The following is a 25907-nucleotide window of genomic DNA, read 5'->3' as shown; positions in this document are numbered from 1 at the left end:
TTGAATACTGTTGACAATTACGATTTTTTCCCAAAAGACTCTTGTCTTAGTTTTTGAGTTTATCTTGTTCTCCTAATTTTCGTGTCAGCTCATCTGGTTGCATCTTCTTAAACTCTTCTATGGATATCATTTGCCCCTACTAACCTGTAAAACATAGGTGTATTTTAGGGATCTGTCCCTAGGCCATCTCACTTCTCACTCTACACATTCTCCTTGAGTATTACCTGCCCTCAGGCTTTCTGTTGATGATCTGACTCCTTCTGACCTCTCTTGCCTCATCTTTGGCTATTGACCAGTGCTACCCCCACCCCACCCCAACTTTCAAACTTCATCCCATTGTCTAATTTCGGTTCATCTTCTAAGTCCCATACTAGATATTGCCTCCTCCGAAAACCCTTTCCTTACTCCTGAAGGATAGGAGTTAATGGTCACTTTGAGGTGTTTCCATAGAGCCCTGTGTCCCTTCATGCATGAGCGTTTCATTGAATTTTCATTTTCTTCTCAGTAGACCATGTTTCTAGTTTGTCACAGGTGTTTTCCTTTCTACTTGTCTTCCACGATTGCTAAGAGCCCTAACTGTAGTTTAATAATCATAGTCCTATCTCATTTCCAACCCATTATATTATATATGTTTGCTTCGAACTAACCCTGGAGTGATACTCTGTGGGTTCTTGAATTGCAAATGAAGTGATACTATGTAGCAACTTGATTAAATGTAGATTTAAATAGAGGAAAAAAAGCAGTTTTGATTTATATATAGTGAATTTTGAGTGGTAGTTTTTTAAACACAAGTTACTTACTCTATTAAGAGTTTAGGCTCTGGGGTCAGACAGAGGTGGATTCCAACCCTGACTCTTTCAGATTATGTTCTTTTGGTAAGCTGTTTTACGTCTTTGAGCCTCTGGTTCCTCACTTGTGAAAGTACCTACATCACAGTGTTAAAAGGATGAAAAAAAGTAATGCATGTAAACTACTTACATGGTTCCTGGCTCTTCACTTATTTTTAACTGCCAGCAAGATTCAGTCAGTTTTTTTGTGGAATAGCGTAAGTGGTAAAAAAAAAAAAAAAAAAGCATAGGTTCTGGAGTTTATATCCTTGCTTCTTAACAGCAGTAGGATCTTGGGCAAGTTATTTAACCTGTCTGCACTTAAGTAATTTCTCCCTAAATCAGAGATGATGATAGTCCATATCTCACAGAGTTGTGAAAATTCAGTGAGTTAATATATATAAAGCACTTGTAACAGTGTCTGGAATATAATGAGCACTTAATAAATGATAGCTTTTAACTAGCTAGCGTTGTTTTTGTTAGTAGATTGTTTTTTTAGGTAGTAATTTTAGTCAAAACCCCGTTGCTGTCAAGTCAGTTCTGACTCATAGCGACCCTATAGGACAGAGTAGAACTGCCCCATAGGGTTTCCAAGGAGCAGCTAGTGGATTCGAACTGCCAACCTTTTGGTTAGTAGCCGAGCTCTTAACCACTGGACAAGAGACATGTAGTCCACCAAATAATAATTTAATGCTTTATAGAGTATATTCTCGATTTAATATTAAAGTCGTAATGGGAAAAACAAAGTGACCTCTAGAATGTCATTAGTATAAAATATAAGGTAAAATATTCTCTGCTTACTTTGTAGTTGCCCTCTATGAAACATGAAATGTATAAGTTTGATAGATAGAATCAAAATTTGAAATATATTTAACATGAAGTCAAAATCTTGACAAAAATGTATTAATAATGTACAATCAGTGCAAGGATCGTTGAACCCTTACATATAGATAATAGCTATACAAACTATTTACTCTGAATAATTGAAGTGGTTTTTACTAAAGTTTTTTTAAATATATATTTTATAAAGCATTTAATTATTATTTAGTAGGCTATATGCCTCTTGTGGTAGCACAAAATTGATTTTTTTTTAATCCTGTGTGAAAATCTTCATTTCATTGGAACATTTAATTCATTTTTATTTCATGAATTATTTATTGAAGTTCAAGTTTCTATGTGTTATTTATCTTTCCTAATCTTCACCCTTTTTCATCTTTTTATTAACTTTTTTTTTGATTGATCAGATTTGTTATTTGATTCTTTTCCTCTGTTTATGTGTTTATGTACACCTGCAAGATATTATTACCATCTTGGAGAATCAGTGTTCTTGTAGACTTTACCCACATTCAAATCATCTTCGCCGTTCTTCCTTCATTCCTACATCTCTGATCTCACGTCTGGAATCATTTTACTTCTGCCTAAAGAATATCTTTTAGAATTTCTCCTTTAGTGTAAGTCTGCTGGTGGTGATACCTCTCAGATTTTGTTTTATTTTGCTTTCATTCTTGAAATATTTTTAATGGTTTCAGAATTTTAGGTTAAAAGTTATTTAAAGATATTATTCTCCTGTCTTCTGACTTGCATTATTATTATTGACGAGTCAGCTGACAGTCTGTTGAAAACAGTTTTGAATAAAGTAGAAGCAATATTTGACGATCAAGATAACTGAGAATTCAAAACAGATGAACAGTGTTACTCTACAGATTCATGAAGCCTAGCAAATCCCAAGCTGAATAAATAAAAAGAAAAAACTTACCTAGATAGTCATAATGAAATCTCAGAAAACCAAGGCAAAGAAAAAATTCTCAAAAGCATCCAGAGGGAAAGGAAATATATTGAGAATGAAAGGTTAGAAAAAGATATGTAAGTGTAAAATGGTGATAGAAGTAATAGTATCAGTACCTGTCTAACTTGAGGGAGGATAATGTGAATCAAGATCAGCCAAAGGCTGATCCCTGTGAGGTGGAAGTCAGACATAACCTCCACGCCCCAACCTTTTTACCAATTCTGGCACCAGCTGTCCTTCCCATGGCACTCTCCACTTCTTTGCTGGGTTTGATAATCCTTTTCAGTGGCCACACAGAACACGTAGAGCATATTTACAGTTAAGAGGTTTATTAAGGAATAACTCAGGATCAGGATCAACAGGCTACAACTCAGGAATCAGGACGAGGAAGTATGTAGGCAGAGTCTCCCTTCTTCAGTGCAAGACAGCTCTCTCAGCCCCCTCAGGCAAGGCTCCTCTCACCCCCCTCAGGCCAGGTTTCTCTTGGCCCTGTCATCTATCACCACTGGCTTTGCTGCTGGGCCCCTCCCAGGGCTGTCAGCACCAGTTCTGCCACAGAGCCAGTTCTTGGCCTCTTACAGTCTTCAGCGTTAAAGTCCTTGACCAGTGTTACAGCTCTTTAAAGAGGTTTCTTTCCTCTTCTCTCTCTTTCTGCTTCTTCTTTCTGCTTTCTTCCTCCTGTTTCTCCAGTTTCTTTTCTTCTTGCTTTTTTCTGTCTCACATTCCTTCTATGGGGCTGGCTGCTTACACAACTCCTTGTCAATTTCAAGGCCTGGCACTCCCACCAGGGCCACAAACTGACCAGTCCCCTCACGGTAGGCTACACATACTTCATTTGCATAGTGGGTGTTGCTGGGGTACAACTCACCTCATTTGCATAGTCTGTTGACCAATCCCTGCAAGATGCATAGCAATCACAGGGCAAGCTGCAGGCCGGGACCAGCCAAAAAGTATCAAAAACTAGTTGTTCACAGCTTACCCAGGAAATGTCAGTCAACCTGGACAAAAGTTAACAACCCCTCTGAGGTAGAAAACTAGAACAGGGTTTACAGGGGAAAATCTCTCAAGTTGTTTTTCCAAAGAACCAAGTCAAAAGGCCACATAAACTCATTTCACCACAACCAGGCAAACCACAAGCAAAAGAAGCCCGTATTAAATCAAATGTAGTAAAATTTAAGGCAAAAAAACATAAGAAATAAAGTTATTATTCATAGTTATAAAACATTCAAATCACCAGAAGGCTATAATTTTACATGTGTATGCATCTAACAACATGGCCTCGAGATAGGTAAAAATTAGTAGGACTGTAGAAAGATATGGTCAGATCTACAAATCACAATGGGAGATTTAAGCACACACATATCAGTAATACATAGAACGTGTAGATACATACAAAGCAGTGCAAAACAATACATAGTACAAGCACAGAAGATTTTAGTGGGATTGACAAATTTAATGGACTATAGAGCACCACCCAACACCTGTACAATAGACATCGTTTTAAACATGAAATGTATATAAAAATTGATCATATGTTAGATCATAAAGGAAGTCTTAAGTAATTTCAGAGGATTGAAAGAATTTGTATCAGATTGGCATTGTTTCTTCCTTAAATATTTGGTAGAGCTTACGTATGAAATGTAAAGGATTAGAATCATACAGAATATTTTCTCTGACCACAGTGGTGGAGTTAAGCTAGCTAGAAATCAGTAACAAAAAAATAGCAGAAAAATCTCAGTGGAAATGAGAACATATTTTTGAAGTATATGTTAGTGAAAGTGCTGCATAGAAAAACTTGTGAGATACATCTTGAAACAGTGTACCATCTAATTAATTCCCATTCTGGGTGTCAGGGAAGGACTGTGTTCCAAAAGGTTTCCAGTGGCAGATTCCTTTCTATTCCTCGTTTTCATAGGCTCTTCAAAAGCAGACTAGTCTTACCAACACCCCCCCTCCCAATTTAAAAATTTTAATCCTCAATGCATGGCTCATAGTTGAATGTTCAGTAAAAGTTTGCTAAATTCAGGTAAATAAATGGGCTATGTTATTATGTATTTTTTTTCTTAAGTGTCTGTAATAATCTATTTATCATACCTTATAATCCTTAAACCTGAAACTTCAGGTTTATATCCTGCTTAAAGAGAATATGTCCCTAGAGAATTGACCACCAAATTTGTTTAAAATTAATGTTTCCTGTTTTCTGGAATTCTGCTAGTTATTTCCACTACTGTGGTCCCACATTTTTATTAAGCTATTGTAAAACAGTTTTTTAAATTAAAAATAAAGTTCTCATTCACTCAGACTTACTATAGAAGATCATCAAGAGTTAATTAAGCCTTATGTTTGGGCTTTAAATTTCTTAACTTTTTAAATAAAACTTTTATATAAATCTATTGAACAGCTTTATGTATTTAGAAGTTTTAGCATGTTCCTAAATAAATATGCATGTATGTATGTACATGTGTACATAACAAAATAATTCAGTCTGTTTTCATCAAATATGATTCATATAGGGAGAGATTGGGCTGCATCTTTGCACTATCTGTGAATAAAAGATTTGCCAGGTAACTTAACCAAGTGACCCGCTTAAGAGGATATACGTTTTTCAGGTATCCTAAAATCATGTCATAAAAATAATTGATGTGGTAATTAAAAACCGAGCCCTGGTGGCACAGTGGTTAAGAACTACAGCTGCTGACCAAAAGGTCAGCAGTTCAGATCCACCAGCTGCTCCTTGGAAACCTTATGTGGCAGTTCTACTCTGTCCTATACGGTCACTATGAGTTGGAATTGACTTGATGGTAACGGGTTTGGTTTTTTGGTTTAAGGTTAACATCATCCTAGCTTAGCTCTTTTCATTATGTGTAATAAAATACTATTTCTCTAAGGAAGAATGTCCCAATTTTTTTTTATCTAAATACATAAGTTTCTTTTTAAAAACATTTAATTCCTAATAGGGAAATACAGAGAAACGTAAGAAATGACTCTTTCGGCCTTTTGGAGATTCTTAACCTGAAATCTATGAACCACAAAATTATGCATATATGAAATTTTTTGAGAAGAGTGTTTATAACTTTCTTTAAACTTTTTAAGATATCCATGATCATAAAATGGTAAGAACCACTGCCCTAGAAAGTCAGTAGCCTAGTATTTAGTATTATCTGTAAAATTGGCTCATTAATGCTTAATGTAGTTTCTACTGAATTTTCAGAACCAAGCAGAGATATTATTAAATATATTTTTATACTATTTGAAGCTTAATGTAGTCTTAGTAGTAGTAATCAAAATGCTGTAATAGCAAAGTTCTGTTGCTGAAATTTACCATTAGTCTTTAGTGAGAGTTGTGTGTGTTTGATATCAGGATTAGACCTATGAGATAATGCTCTAAGTCAAAGCTTTTGAAATCATTGAAGGAGAGGGAGTTACTTGCGTGCATCTGCTTTAGGGATGTGAATGATTTATATCTGAACCACAATACATACGTATGTTAACAACTAGTACTAAAAGTACTATTAAAGCAAATGTGCGTTATATTATGCTATAATATTAACTCAACAAGACTCAACAAACTAAAAAACCGTGGAGCTAATTAACGTTAGTCATTAAATCACAATAATAGTAGCAATTGAAAACCACTGTCAACTCAAGATAACAAAATATCCTTCCCCCAGATTGCAGAAATTCCAGCCATCTGCATGTCCATGAACTTTGCATGATAACCAAACTTTGTTTCATTTTTGTTTTGCTTTAAGTGAAAGTTTACAAACCAAGTCAGTCTCTCATACAAAAACTTGTATACAGCTTGCTATATACTCCTAGTTGCTCTCCCTCTGATGAGACTCCTTCCCTCAACTCTCTATTTTTGTGTCCATTCAGCCCTCTTCTGCACTGCTCTGCCCTCTCATCTCTTCTCCAGACAGAAGCAGCCCACATAGTCTCATGTGTCTATTTCATCCAGGAAGCTGACTCTTCACCAGTATCATTTTCTGTCCCATAGTCCAGTCCAATTTCTGTCTGAAAAGTTGGCTTTGGGAATGATTCCTGTCTTGGGCTAACAGAAGGTCTCGGGACCATGACCTCTGGGGTCCTTTTAGTCTCAGTCAGACCATTAAGTCTGGTCTTTTTACAAGAATTTGGGGTCTGCATCCCACTGTTCTCTTCCTCTCTCAGGGGTTCTCTGTTGTATTCCCTGCCAGCACAGTCATCAGTTGTAGCCAGGCACCATCTAGTTCTTCTGGGCTCGGGATGATGTAGTCTCTGGTTTATGTAGCCCGTTCAGTCTCTTGGGCTCATAATTAACTTGTGTCCTGGGTGTTCGTAATTCTCCTTTGCTCCAGGTGGGTTGAGACCAATTGATGCATCTTAGATGGCCGCTTGCTAGTGTTTAATACCCCAGACACCACTCTCCACAGTGGGATGCAGAATGTTTTCTTAATAGATTTTATTATGCCAGTTGATTTAAATGTCCCCTGAAACCATGGTCCCCAAACCCCTGCCCCTGCTACGCTGGCCTTCAAAGCATTCAGTATATTCAGGAAACTTTTTTGCTTTTGGTTTAATCTAGTTGTGCTGACCTCTCCTGTATTGTGTTTGTCTTTACCGTCACCTAAAATTAGTGAAAACCCCTCTCCCTCCCTGCCTCCCCGCTCTCATAACCACCGAAGAATATTTTCTTCTTTGTTTAAACTGTTTTTTGAGTTCTTAAAATAGTGGTCTCATACAATATTTGCCTTTTTGCAACTGACTAATTTCGCTTAGCATAATGCCTTCCAGATTCCTCCATGTTAGGAAGTGTTTCACGGATTCATCATTGTTCTTTATCGATGCCTAGTATTCCATTGTGTGAATGTACCATAATTTATTTATCCTTTCATCCGTTGTTGGCACCTTGGTTGCTTCCATCTTTTTACTATTGTAAACAGTGCTGCTATGAACATGGGTGTGCATATATCTATTTGTGTAAAGGCTTATTTCTCTAGGATATGTTCTAAGGAGTGGGATTGCTGTATCATATGGTAGTTCTATTTCTAGCTGTTTAAGGAAGTGCCAAATCGATTTCCAAAGTGGTTGTACCATTTTACATTCCCACCAGCAGTATAAGTGTTCCAGTCTCTCCACAACCTCTCCAACATTTATTATTTTGTGTTTTTTGGATTAATGCCAAAAAACTGATAAATGGCCTCAATGTCATAAGTAAAAATCAAAGTACAGAATTATATTTCTGCAGAGAAAGCAAAAATATATATTTAAAAATATTTGTTCTGAACCACTTATCCTATGGACTATCAGTGGACCTAAAACCATACCTTCAAAATAGGAAATTATGATATTATTATACACGTAACTAAATTTTTATCGGTTGCTTATATGCATATGCAGAAACGGTTTGCTGTAATTCCTACAGTTTTTTACTGGGTTAGTTTAGATATGACCACTTTTAGTTTCAAACCTCACTGTCTTCTCTCTCTCTTTCTCAATCCTGCAGCATTTATTCTCTGAATTTTCTGTAAACAATTGCTGTAGCTATCAATTATTGCTATAGTCAGTTTGATAAAATCCATTGGTTGTGTTAGCAGAAGACAATAGAAAGGATTTAATTTAAAATGTTAAGATGTTTCTAGTGGACTACTAACTGTGTTTCTTAGAGTTTATTTGTTTCTTTGGATCCCTTTCTTCAGAATTAGTAAATTTAAGTACCATCTAAAAAAAAAAAATAGCACTTACAGGAAATGTTCCTGAGTGCTTGAACCAGCCCTAAATAAGTCACACCTGGGTTAGGAGCTTAACCATATCTCCTCAGAGTACATAAGTGAGTGAATGAAGAAGGGCATGCAGTGTGGTAGATAAAAGTAATTCTTGCAAAATCAGGGTATGAAATCGAAGTTCTTTTGTTGTGGATCGATTTTTTTTTTTTTCTTTATCACAAAACAAAATCATTTTTTCTTAGGCAATGTTATAAAATGAATATATCATGTTATGGTTCTGCATACATTAAACTGATCATTTTTTGAAGTTTCTAAGAGTATTTGAAAAATTGATGAAATAACCATAAAACACTTCCAAGATTAACGTTTTATGTCTATCCATTTAATTAATAGTTTGAAGAATAAGATTTGGTCTTTTGGCTGCAGTTTTACCATTTCTTTATCTTGCTGATTCACTCCCAATATAGTGAAGCAAGAAGATTAAAATGTCTTTCGTTGGAATTTAACATTCTTCCTTAGTGTGTGTGTGTGTGTGTGTGTGTGTGTGTTTTAAACTGGTGCTCACACTGGACTGACTCCCTGTGCAGTGATTTCCCGTTACTCTTAGAGTAAAATTCAAATTTTTCACTTGGCTTGCAAGTCTGTACGGGATCTGTCTCTCGCTTTCCTCTCCTGCTACTCCGTCTCTGTGACTGTATTCCAGGTGATGCTTGCTTATATGGCAAACTTGTTCCCACCTTTGGATCTTTGTACTTGCTGTAAACTGTGTCTAGAATACATTCCTCCAAGTTCTGTCGTGGTTATCTTTTTGACATTTAGATCAAAGGCCACCTCCCTAATACCAGGCCCAAAATAATGTAGTACAGCCAGTCGTTATCACATCACCCTTTTTGGTTTTCTTCATAACATGTACTGTTATTTGTAATTATTTCTTTATTAAATTGTTTGTCTACTTTTCTATCCTCACTACAGGGTGTAAGCTCAGACTAAAATGTAAGGAGAAATTGTCTTGATTTTTGCTGCATCCTTAGGATATAGAATATCACTTGGCACATAGTATTCAATAAATAGTTGTTGAATAAATGATACAGTTAATTATTCCGTCTATAATAGCAAATATATTGTGAAGAATATCTTAAATAATATTTGGCTTATGTATTTTAGACTGAAAGCTGTCAGTATTTTAGCATTTTTATTCAGATAATTTTACCCCATTTTTCTGGCTGTTAATAAGAAATAATAGTATTAATCTTAATATCTAGAATTACAATTTCATTTTTGACAGGTTGACTTTGGCAGAATATCATGAACAGGAAGAAATTTTCAAACTTAGACTAGGACAACTCAAAAAGGTATGTGAAGCAAATGCTGTATTTTTAGCTTAAATTGTTACCAGGGGTTGTGGAGAGCTGTGTTGTAGGTCTCTTATTTAAGGAGCCAAAATTTAAGAAAGATCCCAAATTAAAAACTTCGGACCCCCCCCCAAAAAAAAGTGGGGGGGGGCGGGGGCATTAATGTTGCATTTTTATGTTGAGCATATTAAAATGATACTCCTTTACCTTGCAGCGACTTAAAAACATTGTGATGCTGATACACCTTGTCCCTATGATGACAGAGCAATTTCTGGCGAGACCCCCAGGGTCCCTAGATTACTCTGTTTAAATACCACCTTGTAGTAAAAAATGCTTCATTAAGACCAAATATAAAATTCCATGTTGTTTGTGTCCATTTTGTAATAAATTGTAATATATGAGCACTCTTTTCTTTGGCTTAATTTTTAAGCTGTTGGACGCTCGATGAAATGTTTCAATTAAAATATGTACATGGGAAAATTTCAAAGAACCGAGTCCTCAGTAGTAGTATAAAGTGATACAATTTAGAAAAATGTTGCTATGTGTTATTATAGTAAATTTTTATAATGTATAACTTTGTACTTTGTAAACTGTGAAACTGTAATCAGTCCATTGTTTTTTACAGCTCTTAATTTTAGTTCAGACCGTTTCAAAGAAGTAATAATAACAGAATAGATTTTCCCCCTTAAAATGTGGGTACTGACGAACTTGTAAAATTCTTTTTCTTTGACCCAGTTTTTATTCTGATTCCTTTGGCAGGTTATTTAAAATTTTTAATAGGTTAAGTTATAGGTAAAATTGAGCTGGTAAACAAATTGAATTAAGGTAGTATCTGTTATGTCATCTGCCTGGGGTAGGGTGAGGTAGAGCAGAGAAACCCATTCTGGTAGCAACTACTATCACTATATAATAATTTTTAGAATGTTATCAGCACGCTGGGGACCCCTTTAATTATAAGGAACAGAAAAAAATTGTTTTGTATATATATACACACACATACCAAAGCAGTTGCTGTCAAGTTGATTCTGATTCATGGTGACTCCATGTATGTCAGAGTAGACCTGTGCTTTGTAGAGTTTTCAATGGCTGATTTTTTTGGAAGTAGATTGCCAGGATTTTCTTCCAGGGCACCACTCATTTGCATTAGTGTTCTTTACTGTGCCATAGCTGTCTGTACCGTGCTCAGAAAAGCTTTAACCTAAACTGCTTGAACAGCGAATTCCACAATGATTTATTTTGGCCTTTTTTTTAAGTCTTTCCTTTTTGTTCTGTTAAAGTTATTTACAATTTCTTCTGCTCTTTGAGATATGGTTGGCAACTTCAGTATATTCTATATAAACGATGGAGCTATCATGGAACTACAGAAGGGAAGAAGGAATTCTGTAGTACAGAACGAGTCACAAGTATCTGCCTATTTAAACTGTTTTTTTGATAATGAATTCATAGGGACCTATACTTAATATTGCATATATCTCAAACTCATTTCCATCAGGTAAATTTTGATTCGTGGAGACCCCATGTGTTAACAGAGTAGAACTGCTCCATAGGGTTTTCTTGGCTGTAATCTTTATAGGAACAGGTGGCTAGGCCTTTTTCCTGCGGTGCCTCTTGATGGGTTCAAACCACTAACCTTTAGGCTAGAAGACAAGTGCAATCAGCTTGTACCACCCGTATAAAGATTTACCAATTATTTTCTAACCTGCCTTTTGTGATGCTGGGATACTAAGTATATACTTAGAAGTTTGACTGGAGGGTTGTTTACACATATAATAGCAAATTTTAAATTACTCTTTCTAATGATGGCATTTTACATGTGTGCCTTACTTAATGAATACCTGTTACATAAAATCTGATGTTATAAAGCTGTTAAATTAGGAATTGGCTGTTTGAATTGAGAAGAATACTTAACTTTTGAAAAGACTTCATAGGAGGGTTTTTTTGTTTTTGATTTTGTTGGTTGAAGGTTGATTTTAAGGCTTTCCTGGTACTTTGAAGATATCTGGTTTCTATGAAACACTTCTGTTTTCTAACGGGAGGTATACTTCAGTATCAAATATTATGGTAGCATTTGTAAACTCTTCTGGAATACAACACCTTCTCTTCTGACCTTCATATTAGCTTCTTAGTGTTTGACTTACACGTTTTCTGTACTTACTCATTCTTTCTTAGTAACTGTCCCCCGTCATCTTTTTCTCTTTCTATTCAGCTTTTATCACATTTACTGCACAGTGAGAGCAGTCTCAGATTTCTAACTTTATCTTCTTCTTAAGCAGTTTACAACATAACTTTTCTTTGACGGCCATAATGAATATTTCGGGAGAGGGGATGAACTAATAATGCTGAACATACTCTCGTGTCTTGAGTTCTCACATTCTTTAGGAAAAAATGAATAATGAATGCATTATAAAGAAAGTTGCTAGTGATACATACAAAGGAAAAAAATTGAGCAAGTAGTGTCACCTTAGAGCACAAATAAATAGCATTTGCCTGCTTACTGCTGGGTATTAAAATTTTGAGTTGTACCATTAAAAAATAATTAGCAATGTTACATGTTTTTAAAATTAAGTTATTTGGCATGCTAAACCATAGGCAGAAAATGGGTTAATAAAAATAGACCATTCAGTTTTCTACAAAAGAGGTAGATTGGACAGACTTTTAACATAGAGAACAGACTTGAATCAAGAGGAAAGGTATTACCACTTCTGTCTTATCAGCTCTCTATACTCCTGGGTTCAATAAACTGTACCCCAACTTGTAACTCTGTAGCTTCTGCCACAGGCTGGATCTGAACTCTGAGTATTCGATGTTCATGTAATCTGTACAGAAAATTAACTTTGGGTATGTTAAGTTTAGGGCATTTGATTTCGAGTCTGGCATACTCTTTCTTGCATTAGCAGAAAGGGCAGCACAGAGGGAAATGGCTAGCTCCCTGTCCACAGCGGAACACCTTGGGAGAGCCTGTGCAGGGGCACCCATAATGGAAGACATAGCCCCCCAGTTTCGCCAGAGGAGAGTCGAACCCCACCACTTATGTTAGCATCTCCAACCAGCTAAACCCCTCCCCCACACATGCATATTAAATTAGTGTTTGACTCACTTTCTTGCTCTCACTTTCCCTTTAATAAACTCTTAAAGTTAAGCAAAATTATAGATGAAATTTGTTAACAATGAAGGAGAAAACTTACATGGAGGAAGCCCATGCTGTATGGCTATATGGACATAAGAGAATAAAAGGCCTGTTTACTTTTTCTTGAAATGGGTAATATATGACATGCATTGCATTTTATAGTGTTAATTGTAATAATAATTGAACAGGTAAACTGAAATATGAAAAGGTATGTTAACATTTAATAAACGGTAGAATTAACATGGAATAAGTATTGAGTTCAGTTCACATTGTATGCTGCCCCATAGGTTTAGAAATACTGGTTTAAGACATGAGAGTCAGGCAGAAGCCTGCAAAAGTAAGTAGTATGGCTAAAATAAATAGGTGTTGCTAGTTATCACCAAAAAGTAAATGTAAACTTGGTTAAGGACTTAACCAGTTTTGTCTTATAAGGTTAGGAAAATCACTGTCCAGTGTCACTTTTTTTAATATATCAGGAATTTTTATTTAACATTTGCTGTTTTATTTAATATCAGTTTATGCAATCATTGCAATTTATAAACACTTTTACATACTGTGTCCCTGGACAGTCATAAGTGTCTTGAGCCAGGTTTTATCCCTACATTACAGATGTGGTTACTGAGGATCAGAGAGTTAACTGTAATCCCTGACATTTGCCAGGGCTGTATCCGCAGGGGAAACCCTGGCGGCGTAGTGGTTAAGCGCTATGGCTGCTTATCAAAGGGTCGGCAGTTTGAATCCGCCAGGTGCTCCTTGGAAACTCTATGGGGGCAGTTCTACTCTGTCCTACAGGGTCGCTATGAGTCAGAATCGACTCGACAGCACTGGGATTTTGGTTTTCATCCTCTGAGTGACTTATTTCCACACACTGCCTGATACAGGCATGATTAAATTCCTGTTTCAGCAGAATTACATAATACTGCATTTTATGGCATACATACATTTGAAGTACTTTTGACGTTTTAGCCATTCTTGAGTGAACATTTTTGTTAACTTGAAATGCCAAGGTCTTCTACATGCTTTTCTGAAATAACACAGCCAGTAAGTGACAAAGCCAGAATTGGACTCTTTTCTCCTATTTCAATAAGTATACCCATACTCTTTAGATATTCAGAAAAATTAAATCACTTGTAGTTTTCTTTGTATTTTTCTTAGAATACTGGAGGGATTTATTTTATCCTTAAGTCTTTTTGGAAACAGTTTTAAATTAATTATCAGTTTTTTACACACATACATTCTCTCTCTCACACATATTATCTTCCTTGGGAATTATGTTAGTGACTGTTGTATCATTTAGAATGTTTATTACTAGGTTGATTTTCACTCTAAGTTTATTTTTGAAGGTCAACAGAAAAAGTACTTTTTTTGTACAAGTGTCAATACTCTTGAAACAATTTTACCTTTATATATCATAAGGATTTCATAGAATACAACTGAGTAGTAAAATACATGGAGAATATACAAATTATTCCTGAAAAAGGAAAAATAAGTTTCTTTGTTACCAGTAATTATGCGTATACTTTCCAACTGTCATTTATTAAAAACTTGTCTTTGCAAAGGGAATCATTTCAAATCTTTACAAGGTTGTTCCTTTCAGGCAAAGCTGTTAGCTCTCCCGTTCTATGTGCCTGTGCCACATGTGGAGTCTGTGGCTTTAAGGAAACTAACAAACCATATACCAGTTTGCTTTTATTATTGTTCCTGTGCAACGAACGTTCTTTGTAATACATTCTCTCCATAGTCATCATAACGTTTAAAAGGTACAAGTTACCAATCATAATGCCCGTTTGGTGAGAAAACAAGAGTTTGGAAAGTTATCAGGATCAATAAACTATGTGTCACCACTCCTTGTTACTGAGATTTGTGAAGTGAACAGCCTGTGAACACAGCATATGTGTTGGTCTTTATTTGCTAGTCTTCAAGATTTGTCATCTTCTTGATTTTAAATATTTGATTAGTTGGAGAGAATGCATATAGAAGGTTTGATATCTCCATGTGGGATATTAAATAACATAGTAGGAACTGGCTTTAATATATGAGTTTGTGTGTATGTGTGTGTTGATATATAAGCCCTGAATATAAGTGCCAGAAGTTTTATTGAAAAAACATAACCAATTTGTAATTGAAACAGGATTAGTCAAGAACCATCAACAGCAACACAAATGTATCTTTGCAGCCGAAGGAATCAGCTAAACAATTTTCAGTCATCTCAATCTACTAAAACAAAAATCGCATCCAACATGCCACCTGACACCATTTCTTTCTCTCTCTCTCCTTTGCTCCTTGCGATGTGGCATTCATCTCTCCTTGTGCCTCCGTTCTGAAGAGATAACAATATAGCAACAACTCTGCCACTGAAATCCTGTTCTCTGATCGATATTGGCACCTGCAAAGAGAAACAACCAGTATCAGGCAGCAGCAACATCAGTATTAATCTTCCATGATGAAATCTTTACAGGTCAAGAACAAGTACACAGCTCTTTTCTCACTCCTTCACAGTGGATCATGCAACTAGTTGAAATGGAAGTCAATGGATTGTCTACAAGCCTTTTGAACAGTGGAGAATACAGGGCGTTGGTTTTAGGTGAATTGATCCCCAAATATTTTTGGAATTTTGTATCCTCTTTGGTCTTTCTTTCTAGAATACATTGTCACCTGATTTATCCAACCCTTAGTATGGCCACAAAAAATAAGTTTGCATATGTGACGTTTCATGTCACTTTAGGTTTGAATAAAAATATGAAAATAATTACCAATATCATGCAAGAGGGTTTAATCTCTATATTTGTTGACCTTTCCGTTCATGGCCATGACTAGAAGAAACCTTTTCAGAGTTCTTCTCTGAGTTAAAGCCAACATATTTTGTACATTATGTGTTTCTGTAGAACATAACACAGGACACTATTAGGCAGTAGTTTTCAGTGGAATTCTAGTGGAAATGCACTATACTAGAAAAAGTCACTACTAAGCCATTGTCCATGAAGAATGTTATGAGCTTCTTGGCATTGTGGGCAAGAAGGTTGCCAACAAGAGTGTTGGAATTCTAAACTTGATATTCTGCCCTTACTAGTGCTTCCAGTACTATATTTATATTCTTTATATATATATTTTTAGTGCTTCCAGTACAAAAGAGAGTTCTCTAAAAGATGACTGCACTGAGAGAATATGGAACTAGCCATAGATAAAAACGACTCCCCAGTGTTTTTATTCTACCTTCTCTCATTATAGACCCACAGCACATATTCCTGGCTCCGTATTTCCCCATTCATAACCATATACCTTAATTTGGTAGTAGATGATGTTCAGTTACCAAAATGAAAATTTAGAGGTAAAATGTATTTGACTTCCTTAGTGTTTAATATTAATCCAGTTGTATAGGCAATGGAATTAAAAAAATTTTGGAAGAAACATTAGGATTTATGTCAGCCATTGGTTAGAGCAGGCTTAGTTAATTCAGGTTTGTAAGTTCAGTCCAAAGCTCACTTTCACCAAAAAAGAAAGAAAAAACAGTTGCCTGGTTATTGGCGTCTTCACAATCAAACTATAAATGCATGCCACTTATATGCATAGGAATAATTACAGTGTAGAAGACTAGGCTATTCCCCTTATGACTAGAAAGTCAGATCTTTTTGTACTTTAAAAATCTGTAGAATCCACTAACATCCTCAGAAGGGTTAAAGGGAAACAAAGCTGGGAGGAGGCCTGCAGTACTGTAGTAAAGTATAATACCTGTATGTGCTAAGGCTTTGTTGTCAGCACCTTGGTCAGTGTGTAGCATCAAGGAATTTCACCCTCATAATACAACAGCCATACTTTTTTTTCCAAGAGGTATAGTAAATACTTTAATTTTGCCAGTCAGTTGAATTATTACATTTATTTGCTGCCAGGAAGATAGGTTTTTATATTGTTTTGCTTAAACAGAGTGGGGAACTGACAATCAAAACCTGCCCATCTTAATAGTCCCGTTTAGGGGGTTTTGGTGGACTCAAACATACCAACGATCTTGATATGAAGATGGCACAGACTGGGCAACATTCTGTTCTGTTATACGTAAGGTCACTGTGAGTTAGAGCCAACTCCAACAACAAATGTGTGTATGCCTTTGAAAAGAGAACTAAAGAAAATGTCAGAAGAACATTAGTAGTAAAGGATCTAAGGTAATTATCGAAGCCAGTTAAACACACCTGCTTCCATCAGTAAGAACCAGTTCAGTGACTTGGGTGGGAGTGGAGGGAGTGTAGCTAGGAAAGAAAGCTCAGGAATTGCATCGTGTTTGTCCCTTCTCTTCCTCCTACTGCCTTTCTCAATCTGAACAGTCGTTCAGAGCAAAACAGTGATTATGGGGAAGTAGATTCACAATTAATCTCTGTAAATTCAGACCTGCTTTATCTAGGTGGGTTGGGTGGTTCATTTCCATTGGTTTATATCGCCCATGTTCATATTTAAGATATGAGAAAGCATATTATAGAAATAATCTGGGGACATATATAAAGGATAAATCTGAAGTAAATTGGTAATGATTTTGTCAATCCTTCTATTTCTGCATTGTCCTTTCTTTCCATTAGCTTTTATTAGTGCCTTTTTTTGTTGTTAATTTTACCTTTCACTTCCTGATAATAAACTTGTAGAATGGCATAGTTTATGATATTAAAACTTAATTTGAGGACCTGGATTTGAGGACTTGGGGGATAGATACTCATATTCCTAAAGTGAATTTAGCGTTAAACTTTTTGAAATCTCTTTCTGAACCGGTTTTCTTAAACCAGGTAGTGTTGTTAGGGTGCTTTAGAATTACATTGCAAGCATTATGCTTTTGTGTGTTTCACAGTATGCTGGAAAAAATTTCTTTATCAGTCCTCACAGATAATAGGCAAGTTGAGAGTGATACATGAAAATGCTTTCTGTCTTATCTTGGCTTTATAGAAAGACAGCTCTTAGAAATTTTTTGGTGCAGATAACATGTAACATAAATTCAGGAATATTTACCAAATAACTTTAAGCTAATATGTTTAATTTTTTCAGGAAATATGTCAGGTTTACATGTGACAATACATTTTACAACTGTCTAAGCTTTGTAGCTTTTATGTCTGCACATCCCAACTTTTTAATCTCTTTTTTACTAAGTTGTACACCTGAAAAATATTGAATAAGTGTTATGTGTATCTTCATAACAGTAAAATTAATTTTTTTTAAATGTCATTTTGGGAAAAGATATCCCACATCTACCCAGCTGTTTTAACCTGACATTTTGCAGATATTCTACATTGCTGTGACTTACTTTTTGCTTAGAGAATTGCGCCAAGGGGATATTAAGTTACCAGAAGAGAATTTGATTACAAATAGAAAAAGCATTTCTATGCCAAAGACAGGTTGCCATGGGATTTACCTCCTATATAAATTTTTAAACATTAAAAATTTTGAGAGGTGTTGTTTCTGCAGGTTACTTCAATGATGAGGCAATATTGAGATCTGTTGTATACTTGTATGACTTGAATTTTTTAATGTAACTCAGAATATGAAAGCTTATTTTAAAATACTGTTAAAACAGTTGTGATGTGTACACTGTTAAATTGTTCATTGCTATATACCTTTCTGTTTAAACAGAAAATAGCTTTGTCCTTTTATTGTATGTTTGATCACTAAGTCTCTCTCTTACTAAACATTCTTCCAATATTGTAATTACCTACCTAGATCAGTCCATTTCCCAAGGTGCTGTTTATCTCTTTGTTTCTCCTAGGCTTTCTCTGCTTTAACTGCTCAGCCAGTGAATGATCAAGGATCAAAATGATATTCTTACAAAGCACGATGTAGCTGGTTGGATTGTGTCTCCCTTTTAGTAATCTGGCCTAGCTTTGCTGTGAGTTTTAGGATTCCATTCCAGAATGAATTCAGATCAGTTGTAAACTTAGGTCATCCTAGCTCCTCCTGAACCCTCTGAATAAGGTTAATTCTCAATGATGGCCCAGAGGTTAATGTCAGTCTCAGGTCAAGCATAATAACCCACAGGATAGATCTTTGGAAACCATCTGTGCCAAAGATAAATTAGTTGTTGAGACTACTGTATTCTAGAGCTTTGTACTGTGGAGTTAGACCCAAACTGGGCTTTGCCTCTTCCTGTAAAGAAAAACGTACTAGACAGTATTGCCCTAGCATTTGCCTTGATGTGTTTACTTTTTTCTCAGTGGCATTTCAGAGAAGTTACTTAGAGCTGCAAAATTATGTTTCCCCCAGAAGTCACTTTATTTTAAGGTTCAGTATTTGTGGAGTAAACACTAAGCTATAAGATGGAAGATGGAAATAAATTTCACTAACTGTGGAAGATTTATATCTATCTGTATATAAGGCTCGGTTATATTTCCTTCTTTGGTATTTCCTCTTAAATACCTAGGATTCAAGCTTGTTTTTGTTTTTTTCTCTAGTGCTTCTGACTTTTTGGGGGAGAGCAGTAAACTATTCAAAATGGAACAAAGCTTGTTTGTTTGTGCTCACTTTGTAAGATTTTATAGGACAGATTTGCCATGTGTTACGGAGAAAAAAAATCCTTTCTTAAATTTACTGACATAGATATACATTTTACTGTCATTAGTAGTTTGTGATATTAATTACTACCATTGGATAGACATCTGAAGAATCATAATTATATATTTATGACTCAATAAAATTTAACTTCTGTAAATTCACTGGTAAGCAGTATCACCATGCCATGATTTCAAGTAAAATTGAAAACAAGAATTTTAGCTGATACTCTAATTGGCGCTTCACGATTTTATCAGATTGTTTAAAATTTTACCAGCCTACTAAATGTTTAATAGCTTCCTACATCTATAAGAATCAAATTAATGGCAAGTTTTAAGGTTGCAAACGTTAGTAACATGAAGAGACAGAGTTACTGTTTCCTGGGTTCTGTGGTTTAAATGAGTTTAAATTCCTTCATACTCAAGGGTATACCTTCCTGTGACCAGTTTCTTATTCTGTTTTATATGACTAAATTAAGACAACTAAGCTGTGTTTTGAGATTATTGTTCCACAACTTTCAATTCATTCCCAGTCCTTACAGTGAATCTTTAGTTATTGAATCTCTTAGGATTTTTTGGTTTTGTTTTGTTTTCTTATTAAGATTAGAAATATTTGTGACTGAAGCTACATTAAATGAAGAAATTTCAGTTAAACTAAGATACTCTATTATATATATTTTAGAAAAATTCTTCAAAAATTCTAGAAATTTTCTCTATTTACCTTTATTTTGAATATTTACATTTATTTTTAAAGCTTCTATTTGTCATCTGTGGCTGCAACACTGGGCTCAAGCGTAGCAATGATTGTAAGGATGGTGCAGGACTGAGCCGTGTCTCGTTCTGTTGTACATAGGATCGCTTTGAGTCGTAACTGACTCGACGACACCTAACAAAATTTGTCATCTAATACCTAATCTACATTAAATATCTCTGCAATGAGTAATGGTTGAATTTCATTTTAAAATAACAAGAATAGCCTTAAGAGTCAAGTGGAATACAAACAATATACTTAGATTTATTTTTTTAACCTGTGAAGATTGAATTTGTTTTTCTTCACAATGCTTAGAATATTCCTTTTGGTTTGAGTCTTAATAGACTTGTACTCCTATGACCTATCTTTGAATGAAGGAATAATACTTAGATTTTTAAAGTAAATGTCAGAATTATTAATTTTTAGAAATAGTTTTTTTTTTTTTCTTAATCTCACTAAGAGAAGAGAAGGAACTAATTGAATAGAGAAATATTTAAATGCTGTACTTAGAAATAACCTCTATACCGCATGGTCTAGATTTATAATTGCATTGGGCACACATTTAATCCAAAGTAATGTATTTCTTTATTTACTTACTCAACAAATATTTGTTCAAAATATAAAATTGAACGTTTCTAGAGCTGTCTACTGAAATTTGGTATATTTTTACCCGCCCTTATAGTACTATCAAATTGACATTGACAGATCAAAGGGTTATTTATTGTGTATGTGTGATATGGGTGGTTACATTTGCTTATTTGTTTTAGGTATTTAGTTAAAAAGTAAAAGCTGTCCTAAAAATTGTATATCTTGAGGCAGTAAAAAAAAAAAGTATCAAAGTTTTTATATTAAATGAATGTTAAATTCCTTTGGAATTTGCATAGATATGCTAAGATAACTGAAGATCTACTGCAGCAATCTATAAAAGTTTTGTTTTAATGTCTTTTTAGGATTACAGTCGGATTTAGCCAAAATGAGTGGTCAGATTGTCTGTGTATTTTTGCATATTTCAAATATTCTGAAGTCTAGGAATAATCAATTCTGCCTTCTTCCCTTCTTTCAACTATTGTAAAATATGTCATTTCATTTTTGTCTTTGTTTTGTTCTAGTGTATTTTCCTCTTAAATTAAATTTTGGATGGACCAGAAATAAAATTTTCAGCTCATTTTGTGTTATACGTTGGTTTCAAACAGCATCACAGTCATTTTCAGTTTAGATGTAATAAAAATAGATTTCTTGTAGTACAGAATAAAACTGAGCATCTCATTATGTATAGGTTTTTATGTGGAGGATGGATTCTTGAAATACACTTTTGCCTTATCTCTATCTCTCAGGCATTGGAAAGTGCACTTCGGTCTTTTAACTCAGTGGTGCTTTATAATATAATATTCTTCCCATCACTGTAAAAATTGATGCATGGGTAAAAAATATCTATTTTATATCAGAAATAAATTGAGCTTGTTATAGTCTCCTCTCTTCATTTTCAGGAAGAGGCAGAAATCCAGGCAGAACTTGAACGTTTGGAAAGAGTCAGAAATCTTCACATTCGAGAACTCAAAAGAATAAACAATGAAGATAATTCACAGTAAGTCATTATTTGTATTACATACTTAGATTGTACTCTGTAAAGATGCGATGCCTATCACTTAGGCTAACTGCCTTTAAACTGTTAGGTCTTCTTTCCTTCTTGCGCCTGCAATTTTCCCTGCAGCCACAGTAACCACAATGACCCTTTATAAAGTAAAAGTGGTCATGTCACTGCCTGCCCAATTACTCCAGTGGTTTCCCATCACACTTAGAACAAGATCTAAAGTCCTTTCCTTGGCTCAGAAGGCCTTGTATAGTCTGGTCCCTGGCCACCTCATGTGCCCACTTCTCTCATGTTCCCCTCACTTATGTGTCTTTGACACTCTGGCCTCGAGCATGCCAAGCCCATTCTCATTTCAGGGCTTTTGTGTTTGCCATTTCCTTTGTGTAGAGTGCTCCTTCTCTAACTATCTGGGTGGCTTACTCCTTTTTTCATTCAATACAGGCATTAGAGAGGCCATCCCTAAGACACCCTATCCAAAATATCAGTCCTCCCCCTGCTGTATTCCATTTCCTCTTTTGGTATCCTTATCCTGCTTTTTCATAGCTTTTATCACTATCTGGAATTATAAGTTTATTTTTTCAGTTATTATTTGTCTCCTCCCACTAGAATGTAAGCTCCATGAGAGCAGGAACGTAGTTTTTGTTCTTATTATATCCCCAGAGCCTAGAAAATTACAGTCCCTATCCTTAATCCCTGGTTATCAAAGTGAATGCCATAGATACAAGGTGCTAAAGGAATTCAAAGAAGGAAAAATACCTGTGGGCTGGTGGGCAGTTTAAAACAAGCTTCACAGAGAAGATAGAAACTGAGCAAGGCAGTAGATTCCTAGAGAGGATTTAAATCTGTGTAAAAGAGAAGAAGAGCATCTGTTTACGTTATTTTTAAGACAAGTCATTTAATTTAAAGCCTCTTGACTTAATAAGAGTATCAGAATGGAAAGTGGCCAGTTCTGTGAAATGTGAGTATCTTGCTTAGAAGAAGACCTATTTGTGATTATTGGTGTATGTATAATTCATAAATACACAGATTATTCCAGTATGTGAAGTGAATGAAATAATGTAATTATGGAATAGCTTAAATTTTGCCAATCTAAAATTCTAAAAAATCAGGAGGAAGCTAAAATTAGCTGATCAGTTATGTTCAAACTTGTTTGTGGACATGGCTTAGCCCAATTGATGAAAATTAAGTGAGTCATCACAGTTTCGCATTGTGCTTTAAAGCTGAACAGAAATGTGTTTCATTTATAAGTTATTTAGAACAAAAGTTTAAATTATCAAAGCTATATTCAATTGATTTTGAATAAAATAATAAACTTTAGTCTCATATTTGCATCTGGTATTAATAAAGCTATCATTGACTTTAGTTTTTTTTTTTTAAATATTGAGAGTTCATAGTTTGGAACCACGTTTTTTGCTAAGTCCTGCTATATATTAGCTGTTGACCTTGGGCAAGTTATTTAATTTAATCTCTATGTAGCAATCTTCTCATCTATACAATAGCCATGGTAGCCAGGCCTACTTTATGGGATTGCTTGAGAATTAGATGAGTTAATACATTTAAGCGTTTAATACATAGTAAGTGTTAACTAGTAATAGTAGTAGTATTGTCTGTGAGTGATTTTTTTTTTTTAAGTTTTTTAAAGCTTTATTTTTGAATTGGAAATTAAAATTTTATGAAAGTTCAAAGACATTTAATCATGGATGAAGGCCAATTTATTAGTTATTGTTAATGATAGATCAATATTATAAAATCTTGATTAACCATAGTTCACACCACTACAAGTATATTTTTCCAAGGGAGGTAATTCCTGCTGAAAAGATACGGGATTTCATAAAGCTCACAGCAATGCAGTGGTTGTTAGGTCTTTATAGGAGTGGTATAATTAGTCACTGAACCGAAATATTTAGCTATAAAAGTTAAACTGCGTGAGCACCAAAGACTCAAGACGGATGATAGTCACACAGGTAGAGAAGTACAAGCGAAAGAAAAGAAATATGAAACAATTCAAGATTAGCAGTAGAGTAGCTGGGAGAGCACCAGCTAGGAATGGAATACCAGTGGAACTCTAATGGAGAACCTTCTGTGTGTGTTATAATGTGCCTGAGTGTTTTTCCCCCCTTAAGGTTCAAAGATCACCCCACATTAAATGAAAGATACTTGTTACTTCATCTGCTTGGCAGAGGTGGCTTTAGTGAAGTATATAAGGTAATGTAAATTTTATTCTGTTCTTCAGACTAAGATATAAAAGTATGTGGTTAGAAAGTATTTGCCTCTTATCGATTGATTTTATGACTGATTTTATGCCCTTATTGTAAAAAAGAGTTTGCAGTGGCTTATACTGTCTTATCTCAAGAGTCTAAAGACTGTCCTTGTATCCCCAGAGTCCCTCTGATATTTGGTATCTAGATAGTAGTAGTAGTATAGTAGGATAATAATTTTAACAACCATTTGAATCAAAATAGGCTGTTAGCCATTTAAGGCAGTACATTTCTGTAAAGATTATACTCTTTAATTTAAACGTGTCAGGAAGTCTTCCATGTCCTAAGTTTACCAGTGTTTCTCAGGTGCATGTGTATAAATGTAGAAATTTTTACTGATGTTCGCTGTTGTATACCTTTCTTTTTCTCACTTACCAAAAAAAACCAAACCTGTTGCTGTCGAATCAATTCCAACTCCTAGCAACCCTACAGAACAGAGTGTAACTGCCCCGTAGGGTTCCAAGGAGCGGCTGGTGGATCTGAACTGCTGACCTTTTTGGTTAGCAGCTGAGTTCTTAAACCACTATGCCACCAGTGTTTTTAAAAAACACATACAAATCACATGAAGCTTCAAAAGAATACCGATCATTCTGTGTTGTTTTTATTTAAGAATCAGGCTGGTGATTTAAAACTTTTTTTTTTGAGACGAGGAGGGAAAATCGAAGACAAGGCTGGGTATTGGATGGGATTGAGGAATTATAATTAATGTAGTTAGAGGTGATAATGATAATTGTGATTATGCTTTGTTTTTTAAGGGCTTTTTCTTAGAGATAAATACTGAAGAATTTAAGGGTGAAATGATACACACCTACTCCTCACTTATCGACTGTGTTATCTGACAGTTCACATATATGACAATAATAAAAAAAATCTGTGATCGGACTATTTTGCAGCGGGCATGGCATGGTAGCAGTAGGTGCGGAGTATCCCCTCCCTTAAGGGAAGCCTTAGGCCTCTGGGAAGCTGGGCCATGCCTGGAGCCTTTGGGAAGCCGGGCCATGCCTGGAGCCTCTGGGAAGCTGGGCCACGCTGCCCCACGCCCTCAGCTCCTTCCTGCCAGCAGGGGCGGAGTGTCCAGCTGCCTTGGGCCGGCCTCCTCTGTGGCCATAGTGCCTGTGAGCCTGAGGCGCTGCAGCTCAGAATTGCTTGGGGTGGGAAGGGAGGAAAGAAACAGCTTTGGAGAGGGTGTTTAAAAGAAACGCATGTGAATTTAATGACATCCCAAAGTGAGCCGAACTGGGCTGGAAGCCTACCCCTCGGAGGGGCTGGCTCCCAGCACCCTCCCAGGAAGTCCTGAGCCTCAGCGACTCATCAGGCCTGAACCGCACAGTAGGCTCCAGGATCCTGAACACAGGGCTTGCTGAGGTGGGAGTGGAGCCCTGGCAGCTCCCCGAGGGAAGTTCTGACCCAGGATAGGAGGGAGGTGAAGCAGTTAAGCCTGAACTGTAGGCCCTCCAGTTACACAGCCTGGCTTTATCCAGCTGTGTCTCCTCCAAGCCTCCTTCTCCACAGGGGAAGAATCCATAAGTGGACTCGTCACAGTGATAATTTTTTAAACTGATTGGGGTGACGGGTTCTTAAGGGCTTATTGTACTATTCTCTCTACTTTTGTGTATGTTTGTTTGAACAGTTTCATAATAGTTTAGATTTTTTTTTTAAACAGTTGGGAATTTGTTAGGAACTTGTCAGTTTTCACATAAGTAGAAAAGAGTGAAGGGTTGCTAGGAAAAAATAGAGGAAAAAGGTTTGCTTTATCCAACCCACAAGAAGCATCACAGCCATCCATTTTCCTGGCTGCTTACTGCTACTACCAGTATAGAGGTGCAGATCTATATTAAAAACAAATAATAGCTTTATTGGTTTATCTTAATTCAATATATTGGCATTTCTAAAACTTGAATGTAAAAATTCAGTTAAGGTGCAGTGTTCTCTGATATATCACCATGGAATTTGTATTTCATTTCACATAATGTGTCATTGAACTATATATAGTCT

At 35.6% G+C, this 25907-nt stretch overlaps 1 protein-coding gene across 2 annotated transcripts in view; it reads left to right on the top strand.

Moving 5' to 3' along the window:
• The window catches only part of TLK1 (tousled like kinase 1), a 139118-nt gene that overhangs the window by 99559 nt on the left and 13652 nt on the right, over positions 1–25907 (top strand). For both annotated transcript variants that reach the window (XM_049887408.1, XM_049887409.1), the window contains exons 12-14: positions 9604–9670; positions 21551–21648; positions 23778–23859. In XM_049887408.1, coding sequence (XP_049743365.1) covers positions 9604–9670; positions 21551–21648; positions 23778–23859 — 247 coding nt within the window. The remainder of the gene's footprint in view (positions 1–9603; positions 9671–21550; positions 21649–23777; positions 23860–25907) is intronic.

This window comes from Elephas maximus, chromosome 6 (genome assembly GCF_024166365.1).
Source record: "Elephas maximus indicus isolate mEleMax1 chromosome 6, mEleMax1 primary haplotype, whole genome shotgun sequence".
Taxonomy (NCBI): Eukaryota; Metazoa; Chordata; class Mammalia; order Proboscidea; family Elephantidae; genus Elephas; species Elephas maximus.
The sequence above is the reverse complement of the archived record's forward strand: the minus strand, read 5'-3'. Positions and strand labels throughout refer to the sequence as shown.